The 18,657-nt window shown below is 35.4% G+C and overlaps 3 protein-coding genes across 4 annotated transcripts; 1 reads left to right on the top strand and 2 right to left on the bottom strand.

The window, feature by feature from the left end:
- Positions 1-7: 7 nt before the first annotated feature.
- On the bottom strand, positions 8-2,807 carry LOC123200415 (chorismate mutase 2-like). The gene is made up of 5 exons (XM_044615580.1): positions 2,399-2,807; positions 1,682-1,768; positions 1,456-1,599; positions 1,261-1,353; positions 8-398 (listed from the first exon to the last, which is right to left on the bottom strand). Exons 1-5 carry the CDS (start codon positions 2,774-2,776, stop codon positions 168-170), a joined length of 933 nt encoding a protein of 310 aa, XP_044471515.1. The 5' UTR covers positions 2,777-2,807; the 3' UTR covers positions 8-167.
- Positions 2,808-3,186: 379 nt separating this feature from the next.
- On the bottom strand, positions 3,187-5,562 carry LOC123200416 (protein POLAR LOCALIZATION DURING ASYMMETRIC DIVISION AND REDISTRIBUTION). Its single transcript, XM_044615581.1, is given in 4 exon segments — positions 3,187-3,610; positions 3,612-3,694; positions 4,110-4,537; positions 5,239-5,562. Coding segments are annotated over 4 exon segments (1,005 nt in total). The 5' UTR covers positions 5,525-5,562; the 3' UTR covers positions 3,187-3,402.
- A 2,550-nt stretch (positions 5,563-8,112) lies between these two features.
- On the top strand, positions 8,113-18,428 carry LOC123200007 (formin-like protein 18). Of its 2 annotated transcripts, XM_044615081.1 has the most exons (18): positions 8,113-8,644; positions 9,191-9,891; positions 10,335-10,556; positions 10,640-12,399; positions 12,512-12,641; positions 12,797-12,868; positions 13,594-13,692; positions 13,815-13,856; positions 14,139-14,219; positions 14,315-14,365; positions 14,466-14,547; positions 15,067-15,161; positions 16,042-16,113; positions 16,208-16,324; positions 16,925-16,993; positions 17,098-17,164; positions 17,768-18,125; positions 18,234-18,428. In XM_044615081.1, the coding sequence occupies exons 1-17, from the start codon at positions 8,572-8,574 to the stop codon at positions 17,953-17,955; spliced, it is 3,921 nt and encodes a 1,306-aa protein (XP_044471016.1). In that variant the 5' UTR covers positions 8,113-8,571; the 3' UTR covers positions 17,956-18,125; positions 18,234-18,428. The 2 variants fall into 2 exon arrangements, with proteins under 2 accessions (XP_044471016.1, XP_044471017.1); XM_044615082.1 differs by lacking the exon at positions 10,335-10,556 and having other exon boundaries at positions 8,114-8,644.
- Positions 18,429-18,657: the final 229 nt, after the last annotated feature.

The following is an 18,657-nucleotide window of genomic DNA, read 5'->3' as shown; positions in this document are numbered from 1 at the left end:
CAATTTAGCAGTATTTGCAATTTATTGATCAAAGAGGAGGTTTAAGCATACACGACTGAATAGCCTGGCTGTACATCAGCCATGTCCAATTAGATGATTTCTGTTACAGTGAATGGAAAATTTCTATTTCCAGTGAACAAGAACAGAAAATAGGAGCTGTCTCAAATTCAATCTAGTCTGTGGAGGAGGTACTCAACTTCAACAACCTTGGTAAGAGGAATTACCCAATCTGCATAAAGCTTAGAAAGTACTGATGGATCAATCTTGCGCTTCCCTTTTGTGTCATTGCTGCTAAGAGTCACTTCTTGCCCAAATATCATTGCCTTCTTCTCAACCCTCTTCTTCACCTCCTCCTCTACTTTCTCAAATGTCAGTAACTTCATCAGAGCATCACTGTTCTGAGAGAACCAAAACATTAGCTTAGTAATATGCCAGATTATTAGTGGGTTATCTGAAGTTCTAGAAAATGAAAGTAAGAAATTGCAAGGAAAAGACTAGCAAAATTTATTCATTCAATATTTGTATAGGACAACAACTGAATTTCATATAAGAAAAATGTAAAGAATCTCACGTTGGTTTTGAATTAGGTTAGGTGTGGGTATATAAGTGAGAGAAAACCCACCCCTAAAACTAGCATTTGGGATAGGAGAGATCCAATAAGTGTTATCAGAATTCAAGGTTTAAAGAACAATCCCTCTAATGGGAGGTTTCTGATCTATGTAATTTTTGCTCCAATTTAGACTATTCCTAAAGGTCTAGTTGAGGGAAGATTTCAACCCTTTTACTCTTTGTAGCGCATGTAAACTCATGTTTGGCCTGATATAGGTAAGTGTGGGTATTTTGTGACAACGTTTAAACTCATGCTTAGTCTAGTTTGAGGGGGAGCGATAGTGCATTGATTACCCAAATGTGATTAAGGGAGGATTGTTAGAAATCTCACTTCGATTAGGAATTTGGTTAGTTGTGATATATAAGTATGAGGGAAAATATCACCATTTTAAATTAGCTTTTGAGATGGGAGATGCCAAATGATACTTTGTGGAGTTCAAAATTATCCACAAACCATAGAAAGATAATAAGTAAACTGAGATTTCATCAAATGCAGCAAAATACAATGCATATGCAGTTTCTATTTTCCTGGATTAGTTATTTTGATCCTGGAAACTTTCAAGTCTCACTGGTTCCTTAGATTGCTGAGAAGAAAACACTAACATTAACTAGCAGGAAACTACTTCAGTGCTTAGCAAGAAACTTTAATACCTTAGCACGAATCAAAGGTTCATACTGGTGAGGGGCCTCCCTGTATTTAACCTCAGCTACAAATTTTCCATAATGTATTCTTCTGGAGAGAGCCTGGGCACAATCAGTAACCATTTACCTTTACAATCAGCATAACAAAGCATGACCTGACCTCCCTCATTCTTCATATTGATTAGAACCAAAACAGTTCCTTACCTGTAGACAGAGAAGATCAATGGTGGCAGTTGATGCATAGTTGCCATCATCACCATCAGAAACCAAAACTGGAAGCAATTGATTGAAATATTTATCTGATATGTTGCTGTTTATGTTAATAGAAGCAGCTGGGGGATGCAAAATCTGTAGTTGGCATTAGTTAAAAAGTTGATAAAACTTAATTTCCTTCAAAAGTAAAATTGCAGAAAACAAAAAACCAAATTACCTTAGGATAGTTGTAAGGTGGTAATAGTGAACCTGGTAAATTATCAGGAAAGAAAGGATTTTCTTCAGGGTTTTCGTATCTCCCAGCCTGTTACATGACAGATCATTTAGTATTTTTGTTGGGATTTTCTATTGCAGACAATATAAACATTAAACAACACTAATACTTTGTTTACCAAAGATGGTACTAACGGGTTCTCATTCATACAATCATATAATAAGATATGAATAAATAGTATCATTTTCTATTCATTCATGTATACGTGTAGTAATATCTCAATAATCTAAAAATAACTAAACATGGGTAAATATATTCGATCAATTTATTAATTTGTTAACAGAAGAAAGGTCGACTGAACAATCTATTGGCTTTTGCCATTATACCACCTTAAATTATGGTTCTATCGGGTTAATAGTGTTGTTCATAATAAACCATAGATTTTAACATGTTGATATCAGCATACTTCTAGTTTTTTTTTTTTTCAAATTGGTGATGGTGTAACACCGTGAGACCATAAATGAATTTGTGGAATATTACTAATGTATATTTAAACGGTGTTTTTAAATAATTGATTTGACTATCCATCTGATCATCATTCCAACGAGCCCAGCCAAGAAAAACCCAGACGGGCCTTTGACCGGGTTCCAACAATGTTAATAAATGCAATGCAAAAATCCAAGAATGGAATGAAAAAAAAAAAGAAAGAAAGAAACTGACCCTGGCATAGAGGTTCTCTGATTGAGAAACAATGTATTGAAACAAAGAACCAGAGAAGCCAGGAATGGAGTAAGACTGATTATAAAGAGGAGAATTACGCGGGTATCTAGCTCGCTCAATAAGATTAAAAACAATAGTATCTTCTTGTCTGATCAACGACTCCCTCACAGACTCAAGCGTAATGATGCCCTCAGAAAATGATCCTGGCTCCGTTTTCGCCATGTTAGCGTCAGGGGAGGCATAGATAGATAGATTTATGAAGCTTGAATAAAGCGAGGCAATTGGGAAAAGAGGAAAATAGGACGCCATGTTAGAAATCTTGCTTGTTTGTTTGTTTGTTTGCTGTTGGTGGGGACACGGGAAGAAGAAGAAGAACATGGAAAACGACTTCTGATTTTGTTTTCTAAATAATACAGCACAGCCCGTGAGCCATGCCTTTTTAGAGAGGGTCCGGCTGGCCACAAGCCAACCTAACCCCTTAACATGTCCAGATACAGCTATCCTAATTAAGAGTCTCTTTATATGGTAGTGTTTGGCCAAAAAATCCAATTTGGTTATCAGTTTTTGGTAGCAAATCTACCTAAATAAAGAAAGAAAACAATCATTGACATATATAGAAACATTGGTTTGTTAAAGAAAATGATCTATGGTTACCAGAATAGTTTATTTTAAAAAACAGCAATCCTTAGTTGTCTCCGGTGTCTTCTGTCTAGCCAATATCTTACTACGTCAAAAATTGAGTGGATGCAGAGAAACAAGTCTGATGTGCCTTCCTATGTATTGAACAAAATCAGTCGGAAGATGACAGTTTACAGTTTATAATTCTAAGTTCTGCATCACCTTTTCATTTTTCACTGTTATACTTTCTTCTAACTACATTTCACACTGTGCAATCCTGAAGCTAAAACAGGAAGAAAAATTATCTATTAATCATCAAACATACACGATGAAGAGTCGAGAACTCACTCTCAAAGGCTACACTGCAGTCTTTTTCATCCTAAGAATTAGGGCCGTGAAGTTGCCGGATTATGCTGCGAAAGAAACTTTGCAGTGTCTTTCCACCTAGAAATCTCAAGATCTTTCTCGCGAAGCTTGTGCCTAGCACTCTCCAAAGCAGCTTCTAGCTCTCTTATCTGCTCTTGTTGCCTTGCCTCCAGTACTTCATGCAATCTTCTCTCAAGTTCTTGGGGTGGAAGTGGAACTCCATAATCTACTTCTGTGTATTTCCACTTGAGGGTCAATTACTTCTCCAGAACTAAAACTTCGACTTTTCGGGGCATCAGTGTCCTTATTTACCTGCCAACTCTAAAACTCAGATGATGCAATTATGGATGTCTATAAGTAAAACAAGAGCATGAATCTTGGAGAACCATAAAAAGTGAAGTTACTCCTAAACTGCTTGGATTTAATTGGAAACTATGAATCCACAAACAAAATTCACCAGCGTTGTTATGGAAACCAAAAAGCTTTCTGCTTGATTATAAACAGAAGCTTTTCCACAATTTCAAATCTAAAAAATAAAATGGATCTTCAGTATACAGTGGCTCCATGGTTTTTTTACAATTGATCCGTTTGGATTTAATATAAATAATTTTCAGGCCTACACTTCCCTAAACTCGCATTTGTTTAGTAGTCTACTGAAACACAAAATTTAATATCAGTTCATTCAGAAAAAGTACCACATTCACAAAAGAGAAAACACTTCAGGTACCTCTATGCCTTGCTGTTGAGCATATTGCACCAAAAATTGTTCAAATTCCGCCTCAAGTTCTGCTTCAAGCCGATCCATTCCTTTTGCACAATGTTCTGATTTACGCTTGTCACATGTCAAAAACTGATTTCACATCCTCATTGTTGGTAACTCTGGTAAAACATAAGATGGTTTCCGTAAAGAATGATGAGAACTAGATCCCACTTCTTCTCGAACATCAATGGTTGAATAAGTAAATTCATCGTTGGACTTGAACGGGTCAGTCAATGTATCTTCGGTTTCCAGCTCCTTTTTGGCATCTTGAAGAAGCATTTCCATCTGGGTCCTGAACTCCATCATCTTATTGAGTTCATTCTTACTTGCAGCAATCAGATATAACAAACAACCAGCAACTCCCATATTGAAAGAGGGCCCTGTCGTCGGACAGCCTAACATTACAAATAAAAGTCACTGAGCAATACTTGCATGGAAAAAAAAAAAGGCTAGCAGCATACATGAGGTTTCATCGGCAACTTTACATTTTCTATAAACTCAAAATATAGACGTTATTCATCAACGAAAGCGAAGGCCTACGAGTAAATTTCCATTTGTCTTTCATCAAACCAAGAAAAGTAAATACACAAATAAAAGAATTAGATGACGTGAGACCACCCCATCGTCTATTACCGTGTCCTAATGGGTAGATTGAAGTCAAGCTTGAGTAGAGTGTAAGCTCGAATTTGACGAGTTTTGAAGGACTTGAATTTGCACGTGAACTTGATATCACGGATGATGCTCAAGTTTAGGTCACATGAGCTCCATAACTCAAATACATACAAGTTAAAATCGAGCTCAAGAAACTTAGAGCAAAAAATGTTTTTTTGAACTTCATTTAACACTCCTTACGTAAGCTAAATGCAAAACGAAATCATTTTAAATTATCAAAAACAAAGTCGTTTTATCTGCATAAGCAAAGGCTTGCGAGTATGACAGGATAATTTCTATAGCTGGAGCTTGAGGTCGAAACTACTGACTGTGTAGTCATCCATATGTCTATCCAATATAACATATTTCACGCAAATATTTGAATTGAAATCAACAAAAAGGGGAACAAAGTGGCATGAATTTCCTAAATTTCACTACTATTCACCTAACTGATGATTCCTCGGGACCGTACATGGCGAATCACCGCAGTTGAATACACCCGTCGAACACTTGACATCTGACGTCGCATCTTGCTCGCTCTCGTCGACTTGGCCAGGAAACTTCTTCAACTTAGCCGCTCTAAACCGAGAAAGCCACCGTGAAACAACGCCGGTACAGCTCTCCACCGGCAACAGTTCTCCGTCGTTCTCCTGTTCTTGGACTGCGTCTTGAATTAATAGAACGTCTGCGATTCGTAAACGAGGAGACGAGTCATTAAAAGCAGGGTACATATTGGGGATCGAGCAATACAACCTAACGGTATGAAGAATTAAATGCAGTGAAGAAATGACAGGGCAGAGGCAGAGCTTCTCCTTTTCTTTCCGGTTTTGGAGGGAAATTTTAAATCATACTAAATAGGTTTGTTTTTTCAAAATCAGTATCAATATGAAATTAATAAAAGTTTAAAATTTTATTCTCATTTATGATTTAATGTATTTTAAAACTGTTCTTTATAAAATTTGAAAATTTATTTATTATTTTATTTTTTAAATTTTCTCTTAAATATAGTTTTATATATATATATATATATTAAATATTATATATATTTTTTTAAATGGAAAATTATTAAAAATAGGCAAAATTAAAGGGGTCTAACGAAATTGCCCAAAAAATTCAAGTTTAAGCAAAAATGCCCAGGTTTTGTGAAATGACAAAACTGCCCCCATATATAAACACGGCAAATTTTCACTGTACAATTCAAAGAAAACCCCACCTCCCACGACAATCCCATGGCGAACATCATTTCGATTGATTTTCTTGCTTTCCGACAACCGAAAATGGCAAAGAAGGTTAGTATATCTCTTGTAATCTTGTTTGGATCAAGTTATTGCTCATATTATTGAGATTTGATTGAGATTTTTGGGTTTGAAATTTTAGAGTTTACGGTTTGAATAATGCTTAAAATGTTTTTATTCTTGGTTATTTTCGTTGAATTGATTGAGGGGTTTTGTGTTATACAACGTGTAGATTTAATTTTTGTGAAAATTCGACTCCCAAACGACCAAAATATGGCCGAAAATGGCTGCCGAAGAGATCGGCAGTCCGACATGGGAACAATGTTTCCCATGTCAAGCACGTGCATCCCACATTCAGAAGACTTTGACCGTTTTTTTGGAGGGTAAATTAGCGTTTTTAAAATATTGGGGCGTCGTGGGAGATCCTTAGCCCACGTCGGGTTTTTTGTAATTTGACACGTCAACGTGAGTTTGGCAAAATAACAAAAATGCCCTTATATATAAACACAGCCAAATTACTTATTTCCCATGGTAAATTTTGCGATTTTACTGTGCATTTCAAAGAAAAATCATAACTTTCCACGCCACCACGTTCATCTCACGCCCGACTAGATTTTCGTCGATTTTATTTCTTTCCGACATCCGCAAATGGCAAATAAGGTTAGTATATCTCCCGTAATCTTATTTGAATCAAGTTATTGCTCATATTATTGAGATTTGATTGAGATTTTGCGCTTTAAAATTTTAGGGTTTCGATGTTGAACAATGCTTAAAATGTTTCGATTCTTGGTTGTTTTGGTTGAATTGATTGAGGGGTTTTATGTTATACAACATGTAGATTTGTTTTATGTGGAAATCGGAGGCCGAAACAACCAGATTTTGGCCGAAAATGGCTGCCGAAGAGATCAGCAGTCTGACGTGGGAACAGTATTTCCCACGTCAAGTGCGTTCATCCCACGTTCAGCAGTAATTGGCCGTTTTTTAGGGGGGTAAATTAACTTTTTTAAAATATTGGGACGCCGTGTAGATTCCTTAGAACACAGCGGGCTTTTCTGATATTTGCCATATAACAGTGGACCTGTTTGAATATAAGTTTTCATGAGGGGGTAAATTGAGAATTTTCTTATCTAGGGTTTCTAATCATGTAGTTTTCGAATTTTATATCCGTTTTTTCTGTTCTAGGGTTTTCAACTTTTAGAATTGGAATTTCAGTTCCGTTTTTTTGAATTTCATTATTTTACGAGATTTCGACTTGTATTTTTCAAATTTCCGAAGGATTTTTCGATTGTTGTCATTCTAGAGTTTTTCAACTTTTATAATTCGATTTTCAGTTTTCTTTTTCGAATTTTACCGTTTTACGAGATTTTGACTTGTATTTTTTAGATTTTCGAAGGAATTTTCGATTGTTACTAATCTAGAGTTTTTCAAATTTTAGAATTCGAATTTCAGTTTCGTTTTTTCGAATTTCACTGTTTTACGAGATTTTGACTCGTATTTTCGAGATTTCCGAAGGATTTTTCGATTGTTGTCATTTTAAGGTTTTTCAACTTTTAGAATTCGAATTCTATTTCCGTTTTTTCGAATTTCACCGTTTTAAAATTAACAACTTTATTCTCATTTAAATTTTTTATTTAAAAAAATAATAATTTTCTTTTAAATCTAAAGTTATTTTGTTTTACCTCTTCAGTTATTATTTTTATCTCCAACGATTTTTTTTTTTATCTTAACGTTTCATTAATTATTTCTCTATAATCAAACGAAGATAATGAACAATAAAAAAAAGAGAACGATTTTATCTTTAATTTTTTTATTATTAGGCTTAATAAAATTGTTTTGTTAATAAATTATAAATTTAAATTATAAACTCTAAATTTAGGAATTAATTCAAACTTAAACTAATTTTAATTTTAATATAAAAATTTAAATTAAATTATTTTTTATTCTAATAAAATGTCAAATGTATTCAAAATCGGCTCAACTGTATCTCCCTTACTTTCTCTGTCAAGCAATCTAGTACTGGTATAATTTGTCTGATTTCTTGTAAAGCGAGAAAGCCAAACTAATAATTATAATAATAATTAAAAAACAAAGAAGAATGATAAAGTAACGGAGGAACGTCATTATCAGCATTATCTATTGAACAAATACACACGACGGGGACAGAGACCTTGAGAGACCAGCCTCAGATGCTTGGATTCTTATTCTTATTCACAATAACAAACTTGCCATGTCTATCCCTTCAATACCCACATGGAGTATCCCATTTATTTCTATTTTTTTTCCTTTTTTTAGGCAACTCTGTTGATTGAAAGCTAAGTTTATCTAGTAAGTGTGAATGTCAAGACAACAATGGTAATGCCCACATGGGTGTTTCGTGAAAACCCGGCAAAATTCATTCATGTCTCTTCTGTCTCAATTTACACTCACTCTCTTCAATCCCATCGTTTATTTATTTGGGTTTGGATTGTTTTCTTCTCCTGTTTCATCGTGGCACTTTGTCGAACATTTGGGTGATATTTTTGGATCACTGAAAAAGAAAAACAATGGCTTTGTTTAAGAAATTCTTTTACAGGAAGCCGCCTGATGGGCTGTTGGAGATCTCTGAACGGGTCTATGGTATGCTTGTTCTTTTCCTTTTGCCTTTTATTTATTTGGCATGACAGACCAAGTGTAGAGATGTTATATTTATTTACTCTTGTCTAAATTTTATAATGTTACTGTAAAAGGAAGTACATAGAAAATGCCTCAGTGGAATTAAATGTTGTTACACAGTTTGGTGAGACCTTGCCATTAATATTTCTCCAGACATCTTGATGATGAAAAATAGATTTGTTTTATACGTAACATGTTTTTTCCTTATGCTAACGGAAGATATATCATCATGCAAGTTTCTCTGTGATTTATAGTTACCTTTGTGAGATATAAATGGAAGCATTTTTGTTTAATAATCATTCTCATCTTCATTTCATAAATAAAGCAACACTGAGTCTAGTTTATACTATGCTGGTACAACATGATTAGTCTTTGTCAAATGCCATGCAAAAGTTGAGTTGCTGGATTATAATTCTTCTAGGTAATAGTGGCTGTTGCAATGAAAACTCATTAATTGTAATCTTAGAATGCAATCACTAACTCTTCTTCTTTCGCTTTTGAACTATCTAGTATTTGATTGCTGCTTCACCATGGACATTTTGGAGGATGAAGAATATAAGGTGTATATGGGAGGCATAGTGGGTAAACTCCGTGACCACTTTCCTGATGCTTCATTCATGGTGTTTAATTTTCGAGAAGGAGAGAATCAGAGCCAGATTTCTAATATATTGTCTGAGTATGATATGATTGTAATGGATTATCCTCGTCAGTATGAAGGTTGCCCCTTACTCCCAATGGAGATGATGCATCACTTCTTGAGGTCAAGTGAAAACTGGCTCTCTCTCAGGCAACAGAATGTGCTGTTGATGCATTGTGAAAGAGGTGGGTGGCCAGTCTTGGCCTTTATGCTTGCTGCCCTCTTGATATATAGAAAGCAGTTCACTGGGGAGACGAAAACTTTAGACATGATTTACAAGCAAGCACCTCGTGGGCTTGTGCAGTTGATGTCACCACTGAATCCATTGCCCTCTCAGCTGAGATACCTTCAGTATGTCTCAAGAAGGAATGTAACCTCTAAATGGCCTCCACTGGATAGGGCACTTACACTGGATTGTATTATTTTTAGAGTCATCCCTAGTTTGGATGGAGAAGGGGGTTTTTGCCCAATATTTAGGACATATGGGCAGGATCCTCTAATGGTTGCTGATCAAACACCCAAAGTTTTGTTCTCGACGCCAAAAAAGAGCAAAGTTGTCCGGCATTACAAGCAGGTGCCTTTAAGTTTCTTTACTTATATTATTTTTTTGTCCTGTTATTGTGCAATTTTAATCATGGGTTATTCCATATAAAAAAGGAGAGATTCCATATCGGTGTTCAGTTATGCATTCCTGTATTCAAGTCTAACTCAAGGTCCTGCATATAGAGTGTACTGAAGTCAACCTGAATTCCACACATACACTAACACTAACGAAAATTTGATTAGGAAGATTAAAATCTAGCTAAAACAAGTAATATAATATTTAAATCTCCAAAACAAATATTTCTTACAATATCTATGAAGATTTGCTTTTAGATATTCGTCAATAGATTTATAAATTTCTATAATAAATTATCTAGATTTTTTTTTCTTCCAGTACTTTTATTCAAAGGTGTATCTTTTGTTCTTCCCAAACTTGATCATACACATATATAGCTCCCCCGTTTGTTGTTACAGGCAGATTGTGAATTAGTAAAAATTAATATCCATTGCCATGTTCAAGGTGATGTTGTAGTTGAGTGTATTAGTTTGGATAGTGGTCAAGAGCGTGAAGAGATGATGTTTCGGGTCATGTTTAATACAGCCTTTATAAGATCAAATATTTTGATGCTTAATCTTGAGGAAATTGATATCTTGTGGAATGCTAAGGATCAATTTCCTCAGGGGTTCAGAGCGGAGGTATGTACTGGCTTTCCTCTGTTTTTGAATATTTTTATTCTATTTAATATTTTATGGAATTAATATATCGTATCTGGATGAAGGTTCTTTTCTTAGAGATGGATGCTACTTCTTCTCTAGTTTCATATGATTTGCCGGGTGTAGAGGAGAAGGATGGTCTTCCTATAGAAGCATTTGCTAAAGTTCAAGAAATTTTTAACAATGTTGATTGGCTAGATCTGAAGGCAGATTTTGCACTAAGCATGCTTCAGCATGTTACACTGTCAAGTATCCTCCAAGAAAAGTTGGACAACGGTCTTTCCCAAAGTCAAATAAAAGGCAATGGTTTCCTAGAATTAGCTCTTGAAAAAGTTGTGGAGAAACCAAAATTGAAAGCATCAGAAAGTAACATCAAGAGTCCTAGATCTATTGCGCAAGCTAAACAATCTACACCACCGTATAAACCTTCCCTTGATATAAATTCCCCCTCCAAGAAGATTGAAGCCCAAGAACATCATATTACTCTCCAAAGACCTACTAAATCTAAGATCATTTCTCAGCCATTATCTCAAACTTCTCTCTCTCACTCAACTTCATTTGGCAATTCCTTGCAAGGGTCACCTGTGTCTATATCAAAATATCATAGTGCACCTGCAAACCTTGGCATTACAACTCTATTGCAAGATCATGATGTATCTGATAATGAAGAAGTCCCTTATCAAGTGACAAGACCTCTACCTACTGCAACCATTTCATCTCCTTCCGTCACAAATATACTGAAACCTTTGCAGCTGAGTCATGTGCCTACTTCACCACAGTCACCACCAAAGTTGCCTCCCTCATTGCAATCTTCACTGGAGGCTCATAAAACTATAAAAAATGTAGCCCCTCCTCCTTCTCAACCGTCTCCTAAGGAAACACAATCTTTACCATCACAACTTTCTAGAAGCACATCACAACTTCCTGGAAGCACATCACAAAGCAAAGAGCATTCATTATCAGTTCCATCTACCCCACCACCAGTGCTTTCTACTTTAGAGGCATCATCTTCTGTTACCAAGAGCTCACATTCAACTCCTCCACCCTCTTCTTTGTTGGGGGCATCTCAACCTCTGATGGCCGAACATTCATTGTCAACTCTCTTGCCTCCTTCATACTCACCTCCGTTTGTAAGTACATCTATGTCCGTTTCCTCTGTCAATAACACAGTTTCCAAACCCCCTCCTCCTCCCCCACCACCTCTTTTGTCTAGAACATCTCCATCTTCAATTGTTAAGGACTCACTTCCAACACTATCTCCTCCTCCTCTACCCCCTTTTTTTCCTGGACCATTTTCAACACCCCCTCCTCCACCACCCCATCCAGTTATTTCATCAGCTTCTTGTGTTGCTTCCTCGCCAGATTCTAGAAAGAGTTTAGCTGTTACATTGAAACCTCCTCCACCACCTCCCTTTCCTTTAAAGTCTGAGGGTTCTGTTATTACATCTTCAACACCACCTCCACCTCCACCTCCACCTCCTTTAAAGTCTAGGAGTTCTATTACTACACCTGCACCACCACCACCTCCTCCAAATAAATCTACAAATGTTCCTCCTATGCCACCTGCACTAGCTCCTTTATCAAAAGCTAGTGGTGTCTCTCCTCAATCTCATTTTGAAATTAGTAATGGCAATATCCCTCCTATTCCTGGACCTCCCTCTGCCCCTGTATTCTGTGCAAAGGGACGAGGAATATCACGTTCAAATCCTAAAAGTCAATCCCAACCTAGGAAAAACAACTTGAAGCCATATCATTGGTTAAAGTTAACCAGAGCAATGCAAGGAAGCTTATGGGCTGAAGCACAGAAATTGGATGAAGCTTCCAAGTATGCATCATGTTGTTAGTTTTTGTTCTTTCTTTGGTTCCATTTGCCTAATAATATTTTGATCTTTGTGATTTTGTTGGCATTTTGTTGTTCTAATTTATTTTTGGGCCAGAGCTCCAGAGTTTGACATGACAGAACTGGAGAGTCTTTTCTCAGCTGCTGCTCCAAATTCAGATAGTGGGGGCAAAGGTAGGAAGTCAAATCGTTGTTCCTCAGGACCCAAATCTGAGAAAGTTCAGCTGGTAATTAGTGTTCAATTTTTATTGATTGTTTTTGAACATATGGGCTTAGAGATGACATTGTTTGCTTCGTCGTCTTTTCTTAATTAAAGATCAATCATCTGTTCTTATCAAGTCTTTTATTTCCATGTCACCACATATTTTTCTGGTTTTTGTAGGTTGAACTTCGGCGGGCTTATAACTGTGAAATTATGCTTTCAAAGATTAAAGTCCCCTTGCCCGATTTGATGGTAAGCTGAATTATTGGATTTTTTTTTTTTTTCAGAAGTAAACTTCTTGATAAATTTATCTAAACCTAGGTTCTCTAAGAAATTCAATTCAAAATGATAACATATTGCACGTTTGACCATTGTGGACTTGCTTATCGCTCCTTATCATGCTTTTTCTCGCTTTCTTAGCCAATTTACATATTGTATGGTACATTTTAATTAACTTGCTCCTGGGTTTTATGTGGATGGCACCATGGGGTTGGTGTAAATCTTAGGTGTGAATCTTGCTCATTGATTCCTTTTCCTTCTTAAATAAAAACAATTGAAACAATTTTTTGCTTCTTAAAGTGTGTATAAAGGCGGCAGTGAGCTGGGCTTGGCCTAAGGCCCGCACAGTAGTGGGCCTTACGGGTCGGGCAGGCACGATGGAAGTATAAGGCCAATGGCTGGGTCAGGCCCTACATTTTCTTAAAAAAAAATTTTTAATTAATTTTTTTTAAAATGCCAACAGTAACGGGCCATGTCGGGTTGGGCCCTTCTGTGCCGGGCTTTTTTCTGAGCTTCAGGCCAAGCTGGCCTAATTGACGCCTCTAAGTATATGTATACCAAAACTTCCATAGTTAATTTCTCATGAGAGCATAGTTCACTGATTAGACAATTATTCTTCCACCAGTTCAGCTGTTCACATATTAGAGCCCTTGGGGTAGTTCTCTTATGTTTGTATCTTTCCTGCTAATGTCTCACAGAGTGCAGTCCTTTCATTGGATGATTCAGCATTGGATGTTGATCAGGTTGATAACCTTATTAAGTTTTGTCCAACTAAAGAAGAGATGAAATTACTCAAGGTATTGAAAATGTGTTCACTTTTCCATAGTAATAACATGTATAGTTCCCTTTTCTATCAGTAGAAATCTTTCTTTTAAGCAATGGTGCTTCTTCAGACTTACAGTTGTACATTTGTGTTCAGAATTATAATGGCAATAAGGAAAACTTGGGAAAATGTGAACAAGTGAGTAAAATATTCTTTTGCTTATGATGTCTTTCTCTTTCAAATTTATGTCACAGTCCAGTTTGGCTATTTCCAACCTTATGAACTGATACTACAAATAAATTGTGTTACCTTGCCCTTTCCATGTTCTTTCTTTCAATCAATCAGTGGAAAAAGATCTATGATGATAATCTGTGAGCTATAAGTGGTAGAGTTGCCATATATGGTTTGCAAAAAATAACATTCAACTGCCTCTTCTATTTTTTTTTTTTTCAATTAACGGCCTTGTGTATTTTGTGACAGTTCTTCTTTGAACTGATGAAAGTGCCACGGGTGGAATCAAAGCTCAGAGTTTTCTCATTTAAAATACAATTCCGTACTCAGGTGAGAGGACAATTTATTTGGTCTTATTGTTCACATGATGCTTCTCAGTGTTGTTTTTATCAGAGTTCATGAAACATTTTCTTTTCTTTTTTCAGGTTTCTGACCTCAGAAATAATTTGAGTACTATAAATTCTGCATCTGAAGAGGCAAGTTGCTTCTCTTTTCTAATTTTGGAGCTTTTTTAAATGATAGAATTTCATTTAACATTCCCATGTTTCATACCATTGCTACTGTTATGTTCATCAGGTCAGAAATTCGGTCAAGTTGAAAAGGATCATGCGAACTATTCTTTCTCTGGGTAATGCTTTGAACCATGGAACTGCAAGGGGTGAGTTACTTCTCATCTGTTAACACTTGTCTTTGTGTACCATCTGAAGTAGTGATATTTGTGTATCATTGCATGCTAAATTTATTTCATCACAAGATAATTAATGAGCTTACAATCTCAAGTTAGGAATGAAATGAACTTGAAAGTGACAAGAAATGGAGGGTGAATACATAAATTAGGACTCATGGAAAAGCAAGAGACTTGCTAGTATAAGTAAAAGAAAGGAGCAACACCCTGACATGAATGAGACAATTTTGAAGGTTTAGAGTAGAACTTATACAACATTGATGGTATCTGTGCCACCTTCAATGATTGGGTCCATAGATTCTTACACTGTCTTTACTTTCCTGTTATTTTTTAATTATTATTGGTACTGGATGTAGCATGGTTTTTGTTATAGGTAGCTAAGGTGCATACATTTGCTCACACATTATTGTTTTTGGCCAATTGATATTCTATTCATTCATATATGCTGTTGTTATTTGTTTCCTTGTTGAGATTTCAATATTATTGCTGAAGGGTCTGCTGTGGGATTCCGATTAGATAGTCTCCTCAAACTCACAGAAACTCGAGCCCGGAACAACAAGATGACTCTCATGCACTACCTTTGTAAGGTAGAATGCCTGGTAACATATGTACTGCTTGTACACATTGTTCCAGTCCATGGGTCTATACTTTTAGTAAGATAGATGACATTACCTTTTCTTTGTCCTACTTAGATTCTAACTTTGGACAAATGTTTATATGTGTATCTATTTGATGCGGCTGTATGTGTGAGTATCTCTAATATTATGTCATTGTGCCATGCTAATATGAGCGCACAATCTGGTATCTTTTAATTGGAATTAATATCCATGACTATGGCTTGTTTTATATGGGGAGATTTTATAAATTGGAAAAAAATTATTTATGGTGTAGGTTATTGTATTAGGACCTATTACAAAAATCTTATCAGAAAAATGTGACGGGTGAGCTTTTGCATTTTACTAGTTTTTGATAGAAAACATCCAAAAGAGAACAAAGTCATAATGTGTGGTCCTATTAACTTTGTCATTATTATTAATTAAGTCAAGTGGAGAAAAATGAGGTAAAGCTGCCTGTAGTACAATTAGTTTAAGTCATATGCATCCTTGCATTGTACTGCCTTGTACATATGAGCAAGAATAATTAAGTGGAATTATAATGCACAGAACATAGGTCTTGGAAGCTTTTGTTTGATACATAACACCTTTACCAACTTCATCAGTCACCCTTCTCAACAGCCTTCTCTTCCTTAGTGAATTCGATGAACAGAAATTCTAAATTTTTGCATAACTCCTTTCTTCAGTTTATTTACTGTACAGTTGAGATGTGATTAGATATTAACTTTTGGTATAAAAATTATTCTGTTTGTTCTTTATGCATCATGTGTGCCCATAGATCAGTCTTGATGCTACTCTGAAAACCAGAATTGTTTGTACCTTTGTGATCATTTTTTGGCTTTGCAAGCTGTAGGTACTTGCTGAAAAATTGCCAGAACTTCTAGATTTTCCAAAAGATCTTGTGAGTTTGGAGGCTGTAACCAAGGTTCTCTTTTCTTCCCTTTCTTCCATTTCTTGCTCTTGTGAAAATTAATTTTCTATATTTAGCTTGCCTAGCTAAATGATTGATCATTATGCAGATACAACTAAAATATTTGGCAGAGGAAATGCAAGCTATTAGTAAAGGACTGGAGAAGGTTGAACAAGAATTTACTGCCTCGGAAAATGATGGTAAAGTGTCGGAGAATTTTTGCAAGGTAATTCCTGGACAACTGCTGCACATGCATTTCTTTGTAGAAGGTTCCTAAGTATGCGTATTGCATATAATTTCTGTTTCGTAAAGCTCACAATAAAGCTTTGGACATCTCAAGGAATATTTTACTTATGATTCTACAGTATGGAATGAGCCAGAACTCTGAGAATGGAGATATATGTTGCTAGTTGCTAGTAACCAGTGTGGCCTTCAAATATCTTCTTTATATTGGTTCTTTAAATATGTTTGATCAGGTGTTTTCATGAGCTTAATATCTTAGAGAATTTGTTGGTGTCAACAACTATTTGGCTTTGAGCATTTGCTGTGAATAGTGACCAATTTGGCTTCAACTTTTCATATATTGGTTGATATGATGTGAAAGCTTTTCCATTCTAGTTACATTATTCTCCCTTTAGGGCAGAATATTTTCCTTGACATAGCCCTAGTCAAGGAGGATATGACCTTTTTCCCATTAGGAACACTTTAGTTACCTTGATGATTATGACCTTCCATTAGCTGATTATGTTTATACTTGCATGTTGTTTATATTCTAATTGTTTTAATTGCTGACACTTTTTTTCTTGGCATTCGAAAAAATGTTTAGATTCTAAAGGAGTTCCTTAGTTTTACTGAAGGTGAAGTGAGGTCTTTGGCATCACTTTATTCTGGTGTGGTATGTATGTTTATTTACTTATTTGTTATAATTTGACACTTAGTATGTTTGTAACCAAAGATGCATGTATTATTGGACATACTTAAGAATTTGGATATTTTCAGGGTAGAAATGCAGATGCATTGGCTCAATATTTTGGTGAAGATCCAACTTGGTGCCCTTTTGAGCAAGGTACTGTATGGTTGTGATCATGGTAGTCTAATGATGTATCATATCGTGTATTGAAAACCTAATTTTTTATATTGTCTATCGCATATCATATCGTATTGTAGGCTGCGTCTTTTTATAAGTAATAGTAATAAACTAATAAAAATTTTAATTGTCACATTATCATCTTAAAAAATATCACAAATACTTTTAAAATACCTTCATCGTGTTATCACTAATCCAAAAAATGTGTATTAATCTATGTTAGTAATATATATTGTCTTGTACAAGATACTCACTATATCATACCATTTTTTGATACACTATAAGATGTTTATTATATTTCACTTGTATTGTATTGTACAATATGTATCATGTATCATAAAATACTAATAACAATTGTTGTGATTGTTTTAATTTACCTGCACTTTTGTTATGCTGGACAAGAATTAACAAAGAAAGTTACTTCTGCAAATTTATTTGAGAATTGAGAACATACTAGATGCAGGAATTCTGGTTGTCACCTCTGGTTGTTCTTGAGCACTACGATCAAGCATGCAGTCTTTTAGGGTTTCTTATTCAGACTTATTCTTTGGTATGTGTCACATTTACTTCTGAAATTTGCAGTTGTGTCTACTCTGCTCAACTTTGTGCGGATGTTTGTCCGGGCACACGAGGAAAACTGCAAGCAACTTGAACTTGAAAAGAAGAAAGCGCAGAAGGAAACAGAAAGTGAAAAGTTGAAGATGAGTTCTGCCAAAAAGGATTCTTTACACTCGGAAAACAGTCCCTTGGAGAGAAACATCATCAAATGATCATCATTCGGTAGATACAGCAATTTTTGTTGATTGACACAAGCTCCTGCAATGTATGAAGACTGTACTAGGATTCGACACAACAAACAAGAGACAAACGAGCAATGGTACTCAAGTAGAATAAGGGCATTTATCAGCCAGCCTTGGATTACAAATACCCATTTTAATTAGTAAGCCTAACAATTTTAATGTTTTCCTTTGGGACTTAAATGTTTTATAGTGAATCATTGTATTTTTGTTCGGCCATCTTTTGACATGGTTCATTGTTTTTGGAGCAGAAATGGTGGAGTTGATGAAATCTTCCCGGCAAGCTACGAGTGAGACTATAAACATATCGGTATATTAGATTTATTTTTCTTCAATGTTATACTAGTCTTTGTATATTTTTTTGAGTTATAGGGATGTAAATGTTGAGATGTAATGTTGTTAGGATGAGTAGTTGTTGCAAGGGCAAAGAATTTCTTTTTTACCAATCAGAGAAAACTGACCATTATGTTAAACAATATTAATAGGTTGACATATCATATGAGTAAAAGATTTTGAATTAATAATAAATCAAACAATTAAATAACTCAATTATTTGATGACATGTTAACCGTTAATACTTGTTAATACGTATTCATATATGTAATATTACTTATTTAATAAGAAAACTTTTGGGGGTTTAGGGATAAATGGATCTCATAAATAATAATTAAAAAA

This window comes from Mangifera indica, chromosome 17, assembly GCF_011075055.1.
Source record: "Mangifera indica cultivar Alphonso chromosome 17, CATAS_Mindica_2.1, whole genome shotgun sequence".
In the NCBI taxonomy this organism is placed as follows: domain Eukaryota; kingdom Viridiplantae; phylum Streptophyta; class Magnoliopsida; order Sapindales; family Anacardiaceae; genus Mangifera; species Mangifera indica.
Note: the sequence above shows the minus strand (reverse complement) of the source record. Positions and strands in the feature narration are given on the sequence as shown.